The sequence below is a fragment of the Jatropha curcas genome, chromosome 2, assembly GCF_041381405.1.
Source record: "Jatropha curcas cultivar XTBG-Jc1 chromosome 2, XTBG_Jcur_1.0, whole genome shotgun sequence".
Classification (NCBI taxonomy): Eukaryota; Viridiplantae; Streptophyta; class Magnoliopsida; order Malpighiales; family Euphorbiaceae; genus Jatropha; species Jatropha curcas.
In genome coordinates this window covers 7193657-7202816 of record NC_143152.1, presented here as the reverse complement: position 1 = coordinate 7202816, position 9160 = coordinate 7193657, and the positions used below count along the sequence as shown (strand labels likewise).

At 31.9% G+C, this 9160-nt stretch overlaps 1 protein-coding gene across 1 annotated transcript; it reads right to left on the bottom strand.

Annotated features, from left to right (window-relative positions):
* Window positions 1-540: 540 nt before the first annotated feature.
* Window positions 541-1184, bottom strand: LOC105634687 (uncharacterized). The gene has a single exon (XM_012217575.4). The coding sequence runs from the start codon at window positions 1101-1103 to the stop codon at window positions 627-629; it is 477 nt and encodes a 158-aa protein (XP_012072965.1). The 5' UTR covers window positions 1104-1184; the 3' UTR covers window positions 541-626.
* Window positions 1185-9160: the final 7976 nt, after the last annotated feature.

Below are 9160 nucleotides of genomic sequence, written 5' to 3'. Positions count from 1 at the left end.
TTTATATGGTGACATGAAGCTTATCTGGTAATTCAGATTGTTTCATCAATAGCAATAATTAGATGACACTTTCCCTGTACTGTCTGGATCCACCCATATACGAAGCTAATCTAATGAAGACACAGTGAAAGAATGGACGTATTACTATTCACGGGGAAAAAATGTAAAAGAGTCTTGAAGTATTGAATATATAGATGTAATTTTACTAGTTGAAATGTTTAATAAGTATTACCCTAAAATTTGAGGATATTACAATTTTTTTTTTAAGTTCATCAGGGCGTAGCAAGAAGTTTCTTTTTTTTCCCACTCTCCAAAGCTGCTATTTTCATTTACATCCTTCATGTATCTTGGATGTTCTAATTTTGCATTGAACTAAGCAATACATCCTTTCAGTTAAGTCTAATTGAATGAAACCATATGAATGGTGAGATATGATGGTACTTTGAATGTGCTACAAGCAAACTTGGGTGATATGTGTTAGCTGCAGATTCATTTCTTCTGACTAAAAAGCTAGAGAAGAGATAAACCAAACACTTGTGATTAGAGGACAAGTTAAACTGTCTATTTTCCAATATCTTTCTGGTATACACTATCTATTGTATATTAAATTAAAGGGAAATTATTTGCTAGTCTATTTCGGGTATGCTTTCTAATACAGGCTTCCAAGCTTTACGGTTATCATCATTATCAGATATATCAACACCGTCCACTCTCTTTTGATCCTGAAACTGAGAGACAATATAATCAATTGAAACTCCTCCTTTCTGCAGGAGTTCTTGCAGTTCTTGCTTACTGATGACCAACTTGATTCTCACTACTCCAGTAGTTTCTTGTTTATCTTCTCCTTCTGGAATTGAAAATCTTACTTTCTTCTTAGCTTCTGGAGATGGCAAAGGAAGAGGAACAAGATAATACAAATTACCACCAAGAAGTTTTGCATCTGGTAGAAGATGCTGCAAAGCTTGAACTGAAGCAGATACTGCAAAACCAGAAAAATCTGAAAGGACTTGTTGAACTCTGATTGGTGATTTATATTCAAGAATCTTCCCATCTGGTTTCATGACCTTCACAACCTTTTCTTGCAGAACTAAGCAATTCCCCATGGTTTTTATTGTTCAATAGCTTAAAGAAAACTATGGCAAGTTTTGATTTTCTTGCATGAGAGATGTTGTGATCAGAAATGCAATGTATTTATATGGCAAATGGTTATGAGATTGCCCTTTTTATGTTCAAATATTACTTAAACACCCCTCAATCTTTTTCTGGGCCCCATTGTGTTGATTTTTGCTGGTGTGTATGCTGGACTTGCAACTTAATGGCTTGTGAGCTAGTCATTCTATTTTGAAACTCACAACCGACCTTGTCAGATTGTGGGGGTCAAACCAGAATTGGGAAGTAAATCGGTAAGAAAAAGTATAAATTAAGCATGATTAGCAGTATTATACACAAGTGATTAACATATCATGAAAGCTTAAAAGAATGATTAACATACTAATTGCTAGTTGTTTACACTGTACACCACAAACTGTGTAGCTGTTAATGAGTGGGTAACAATTTTCAGGAACTTGCTTGCTCTTCCTATTTGGGATATAAGTGGATTATCACCAGACACCATTTTTTACGGTGGAGGATTAGCTAGATCTTGTGGGCTCCACATAAAGCTTAAGTTAATGGTTGACCCATTGGTGGATCAGGTTATCTGGTTGACTGCAAGTGCAAGCATTAACTACCTGCTATTAGCAACATAAGGTTAGTAGGCAGAAAGCACTTCCTCCCATTAAAATGCATTAGGGTATATACTAATTACATCTTTATAACCATTTGGTATATGTCTGATTTACCAAATACTATAATTTATAACTTCTATTTTATTGTCAGGATATGGAGTTATTGCAATGGACTACGTAACACGGAAACTGAGATAAAGAAACGTGAAAACATGGAAATGAAATGAGAAACGACGTTTAAAATATAATTTTACAGGAACAAATATTTTATACAGGAAACAGGTACAAGAAAACGTTTCCGAAACGCAGAAACGCCCTTCGCTGGGAGTTTCTGTGCATCATAAGCAATGAATATAAGAGAGAGATGCAAATTCGTTGGATGCACTGAACAACTTTACCAAATAGGAATTTTGAAACTCTAGGAATAATACTTAATATGAAGGAAAGGAGTAACCTTAAAGTAGGAAAATAAAATTAATAACTAAATTAAAGCAACTTGGTTATTAATTTAGTTAGTGTTAAGCCAGCTTGTTTTACACTTTATTACTAGTTAATCCAGATTGGCAGTTGCCTTAATTAATGTCTTTATCACATATATATCAGTGCCCGTCCTAATATATCTTATTGTGACTGTCCACTAACCTACCAATACACATTATATATGTGCTAGTTAGGTCTCAACTCTCATTTCTTAATTTTTGTGGTGACCACGCTACAACCATTAGTGCAGGATTATAAGCTCTCATTTGCTTCAACTGCACTTTAAGGTATGAGAAAGATATTTGTGGGAAACTTGAAGATGCAAATGGCAGAATTACAATTTGGAAGAAGAATTAACGTGGGTTTATGTCCAAAAGAGGGATTGAAATTAAAGAAAAGAAGTTATTGGAGGCTATGAAATGATTGAGAGAGACCCACTAGAATTAAGGGTGATCATGGAAATTTAGAGAGAATTTTACAAGGAAAAAAAAGGGTTTGCTCAGTGCTGAGTGATGTTTTGCACACGCATGATCTAACATAATCAGTTTCTGGGTAATTCTTTAACTATGAGTGGGTAGGAAGTGAACATTTCTTGTTTACTATTCAAAGGAAAGAAAGAATTAGTAAATAAATGAAAATAACAGAAAAAGACAAAGACTTGGGAGCAGAAAAGCAATTGTTACTTTGTTAGTGCTTGTTGCTTATAATGTTTTCCACACGCATGCTTGGGGAAAAAAATTGAAAAAATTAGAGAAGTATTAAATTTTTTTTCCCCCTCGTGTGAATAGAATCTTATAGGAAACCTCTAATCTTAGGTATAAATTTCGTCTTGAAACTTATATTTTTAGTATATGTGCGTGTACATTCATGAACTTATGTAGATAATTAACTCTCGCTCTACTTCTTTTCATAAACACCATATCCAAATCCTAAGCAGGATTGAAGTGTCAAGCTTTGCCTCAATCCTTTCTCTAATATAAGCCATTTACTGATATATTTGATCAATTGTGATGGATTTGAAATAATAATAGTAAGTTATTGACTATTTTTTTTCTATATAAAATGAACAAAAAGAGAGAAATTAAATACCATATATCTTGTTGTGCTTATAAACAATGATGTAAATGAAGACAAGATTTCTTTACCAATGTGTCTAATGGATAGTGACAATGATCATCTATGTTAAAGAAAATTTTGATATTTTGTATAAGATAATGAAAAAAGAAAAGACAAGGAAATCTTGATATTGGTTTGAGTTGATGAAAAAGCTAATTAATTTCAAATAAGGGTACATGCCAATTGCCTAGCATTCGCTGGCTGGGCTAAAGGTTTACTTTAACAATGGAAGATATTTTGGCAAAAAAGAGAGCACAAAAGAGATTAGATCCTGCCTTTTACATAGTGCTTTAACACATTCAAGAATTGCAAGCTTAAAAAAGATGTTCCCTTATAATAAATTATTTTCTCATTTCTATTATTGTATTTATTATTCTCCACTCTTTCGATAAAAGATTTATCTAAATATGAGGCTCTGACCAGTATGTCTTTTAAGGAATGAGCAATGGCTTAATGAAAGGAACCAATAGAAAAATATTGAAAGCAAGTCTTTATAGGACAATTCTCAATTCCTATGAACTCGAACCTAGGTGATTTACGCAAAATGATTTGGGTGAAACTAAGAGGAGGCTCGAAACTATTGATGTTGAAGAATCAATGAATGAGTTGTTGTTAGGGGTGAAATGCCCCTCGAACCTAGAGCTAGTTGATTCTCTACGAAATATGTTGAGGCGCTACAGTTAACTATATATATATAGATAAAATACTGTTTTGATGCAGGTTGCGAAAGACAGTATTAAATCTAGATATAACTCTTTATAAATTAAGTATCTGAATCCCCTCTTGAACCAGTTTAGAAATTCATTTTTATTATTCAAGTTTGTCCCTAATCCGATTACAATTATATATTTATTATTTGAACTCGTTTAACATTAAAAATATATTTTTTATTTTAAAATATAAAATAAGTAAAATTTATAAAACTATAGTTTTACTTAATAAAAAAATATAATATTAATGTTAAACATAATTATAGTATTAATTATAGGTAGAATGGAATATTTTTTTTTGAAAATAATTATTTTAAATATTTTTAGAGTATTAATTAAAAGGATAACAAACAATAGACACTCGATTCCTCCTCGAGCTCGAAGACAATACATGTCATAAAAAAATTAATTCAACCTGTGAAAATTAATCGGATCGAATACCTGACTTATGGGGTAAATTTGTAATCCAAAATTTTACTACTGTAATATTTATGTCAGGATGATGAATGCGTTTTCTTCCCACTATAAATACAGTAATTGTTTTATGTAACCATGATAAAGGGACCTAAGTAAGAAATGGTTGAGCCTAGCTAGGGTTTCACTTTTCCTATCTTATGAATAATTTTGAACTCCTTTGACTTATCATATTTTTGTTGTTTTATGTAATCGTGATCAAAGGGACCCACCCAAAACTAGCCAATGCTAGAGCACTATGATTTTACTTTTTCTTTTATTGATTGATATGTGTACAGTTTTAAACTTCTTCAACTTATCATATTTTATCTATTCAATTATTTATTATTATTATTAAGAATTACGTTAGTAGTTAGCTGTTAGTTGTTATAAAGAAAGAGAAGCGAAAAGGGGGAAGATGGAGGACCGAGACATCACTTCATGGAGGAAGAAACAAAACTCTAGGGCTTAGCAGAGGAGGAAATTTAGCTAAATCTGTAAATTAACCTTTGTATTTATTTTAAAATATCTTGTAACATTGTAAACTTCGCAACAAATCTATTTTATACTTAAAATTATGAATTTTGATAACACTTGAGAGTTAGCCCTAAAAACTTGAAATGAGACTTCCAATTTCTAACATTTTCTATAAAATATAGGAAATTAATCATATCACACCTGATTGGTGATTTAAATGTCCTATTAAATTCTTAAATTTTAATAGTTTCATATTAAATTCTTGTATTTTCATTAAGAAATTTCTTTTTGATATTTCCATTTATCATAAACAATATCCTCTCACATGAAAAAAATATTAAAATTTTAAGAATCAAATTAGAGCAATTAAAATTTATATATTCAACACGCAAACCCATGCCACTTTTCACCCATGTTTTTCTTTTTGTACATTTCCTGTGGAGTTGGGATTCCCCCTCCATTGGTAGCTCTACAAGGCATGTTTTATCACATGTACAAATTTTTATTTCACAATTTTGTCCTCTTCGAAGAATTCAAAATGGAAAACCAACTCCACCTTCCAACATTCTTTTCTCATTCAAGATTTTCATTTTGGATTCCCCTCCCAACATCTCCTTTCTCTTTGTTGCTTTGTTGCCACTATATGCACATTTGCTCTAAGTGGGAGGGGACCATGGTCTGCTGACGTGGCATATCGGAGTATGACACTTGCTCCTCAGTGGTTGGCCGGCACCGCCAAGTAGAATTCTGTCCGACTTCGACAGTTATTGTTGACTTGGAGTTTCAAATTATAATTACTATTAGTTAAGCGCCTAATCTATAATATATATAATATAATATAATATATAAAAGTACGAATAAGATCATTCAATTCTATTGCTAATAATAAGGATAATTTAGTCATTTATTAATTAGAAAATTTTTAATTTTATTGGTATTTTTATTCCTATTTGAATCTAAATTTTATTGAAAAAGTTAATCTAATCCTATTCTAATTATGATATCAATTTATTATTTTTATTATATTAATATTAATTAGAAATTTGTTCTATCATACCAATATATATATATATATATATATATATATATATATATATATAGTTTTAATTGTTTTTCGATATCAAGAATTTCTTTCCTTTGACTATTAAGAATTATTACTTCAAACTTTTGCTAATTTCAAATTATTAAGTTTGCAATCGTGTTTTCTTCTCATAGTAAGCATTAACTCTCTCTTTTTATAAATTAATAGAATAATTTTTATTTATATTTCTTATAATTTAATAATTCCTTTATTCCTCTTGTTTGCCTTTAGAGTTATAAATTTATTGATAAAAAAAATAAATTTATAGATTCGTTATACAAAGGGTTCTGCTTATATATTAGCAACCTAATTTTTTTTCGTTTCTAAAATTTATTAATAAAAGATTCTCAAGGATTTACAAATGGGTTAGCAACGGAATTTCTACCCATTGCTAAATTTATAACCAATTCAGCACGTCTCTTTCGCACTGCATCCTTTGGTATGCCTGCTCTTCCTTTTCTTTTTTCTTTCTTCTTTTTATTTTATATTTTATTAATAAAAGTTTAAATTTTATTTAGATTGTAAAATTAATATTTTTCATGTTAATATATTTTATTTTTTATTTTCAAGTATTTTGATGGAACAATGAGAATTTTAATATTCAAATTATAATATAATAAATTATAATTTTTTTTGAGTACAGGGAAAAGGGGATTCGAACTTGAATTTATTATCAACATATATGCACTTATTACTAGGCTATCCCTTGGTGTGCATAAATCATAATTTTTTGGCTTGTATAGGAATTCCAAATTTTATTTGTATTTTATTGGTTGATTAACAATGTCATTAATGATAATTTAGTTACATCCTAATTAGGAAATATTGCATTCCTAAAATGCCCTCGTTAAGTTTATGAATTGACAAAAATGCCATTGAGGATTTTGATTTTATTGGTTAAAAAATAAATGTAATTTAATTTTGATTGATTATGTTAATTTCCTATTTGAATCTAAATTCTATTAGAAAGTTTAATCTAATTTTAAATAGAAAATTATCCAATTACCTAAAAAATAAAATTAAATTAAAAATTGTAATTGTAGTTGTTGAAGTGATTAAAAATACATACATATAAAGTCTATTATATATAATTCAAATTTGTTAATTTTGTCCTATGAAAGAAGAATGCAACCTGATAATATTACAATATCAATTCTTTTTGTTTTTTTTATGCATGAGATCATAAAATCTTTCAATATCATATTTAGTACTATTCTAATAATGATATTGTCACGGCCCGTTTTTATGGGCCGGACCGGTTGTAACACCCTTCCCGGTCCACCTGTAAACCCGAATAAACCGGACCGAGACGCTACAAACTGGTTGACTGTATGGCCTGACATGCTAAAATCATAATATGTATTGAATATAATAGCATGCTGATGTTGTATACAAAAATAATGTAATTGATATTTACAAAACATGATGCTAGTGTCAAAATGAAATGGGCCCAACTGAGTGCCCTGTACATGCCATAAAAAGGGTAGACAAAGATACATATTAAAATGAGTAGCTACCCTGAAGACTGAGTCTTCTACAGATGAACTGCAGCAGTTGTAAGCCGACTCTCTATGGTCCAAACTCAAAACCTGCGAGTTAAACAGGTAACTCGCTGAGCAAATAAAGCTCAGTGGATATCTCAACATATAAAGAAACAAATAAACACATACATGTATAGAAAGAACCATTTAAACACATATGGCACATATAAGCACACACATCATGATACTTTCATGATACCTTGATTATCTTTTGTACTGTTTATAATACTGTGTAATTCATGAAATGTTATGTCAAGATATCTGTATGGCTCCATAAGGTTATAGTGAAACCGAAGTGATAAGAAAAACTGTATGAAACTGGATGAATACTGTATGCTTGGCTGCTATGGCCCATATATAATCATATCCACTCAACGGCCTGTAGCCGGAGTATCAAACTGTATGAGGTGCAGATCTGCTATCCTATGTCGCGACATAGCCTTATCTACATTGTTTCTACCTAACCTCAATGGAGCATAATATTGGTATGTCAATAATATAACACAACATCATATTAATAGTTCATAACTCATAATGTTTATTTGATTTCACATCATTTGTATGCTTGCATGTTGTTTTAATACATGATTTAATGTTGTATTTGATGTTAAAATGATTGGAGGCATATAAGGGAAGCAAAGGAATACAAGTGCAGTGAAAATGAAGTCCAAAAATGCATGAAAACACAAGTCGCGAGCGCGCCTTGCAAGGTCGCGAGCGCGTAATGCACTAGATGAGAGACAGTGAGTTATCGGGCACAAGTCGCGAGCGCGTACTTGAAAGTCGCGAGCGCGAGAAGTGCCAAATGAGAGACAGTGAGTTCTCAGGCCAAATTCGCGAGCGCGCGATGAAGGTCGCGAGCGCTTACAGGCCAAGGGCCAAGTACGCGAGCGCGTACTTCAAAGTCGCGAGCGCGAGATGTGCCAAATGAAAGTCAGAGAGTTTGCGAGCACAAGTCGCGAGCGCGCACTTGAAAGTCGCGAGCGCGAGATGTGCTAAATAAGAGTCAGAGAGTTTCAGGTGAAAGTCGCGAGCGCGTAGTTCAAATTCGCGAGCGCGAGAAGGCAACGCGAACTCGTCATGCAATTCTCGCGCGCGCTTCCAGCCTGCACTGTCTGTACTCTTTTGGTCATATCTCTCAATATACAACTCCGATTTGGATGATTCAAAAACCCATGTAAAGCTAACACATAGAGGAACAAATAACTCTTCTATGACACTTCCTAATTCCATCATTAAATGGGGTCAAAATCAAGATGAAGTTACTGGTAAAATTTCCAGCAAAACCTGTTTCAACATAAACTCAATATTCACTTCATTTATTCAATACTTCCCCTGTTTTCCCTTGTTTTCTCACCATTACCAGTCCTCCCACTCAACATGAAGCAAGATTTGTCTCATAGCAACACACCACACAAATCTCATACAAAGAAAATGAAAAATAACAAGAGATATCAAACCTTTACTCCAAAAGCTTGAGCTCCTCTTTAACTTCTTTTCTCTACACTCTTAGAACTCCCTTCACCTATAAATAAGAATTCTTATGAATTCTAAAATAATAACACCAAATGATTC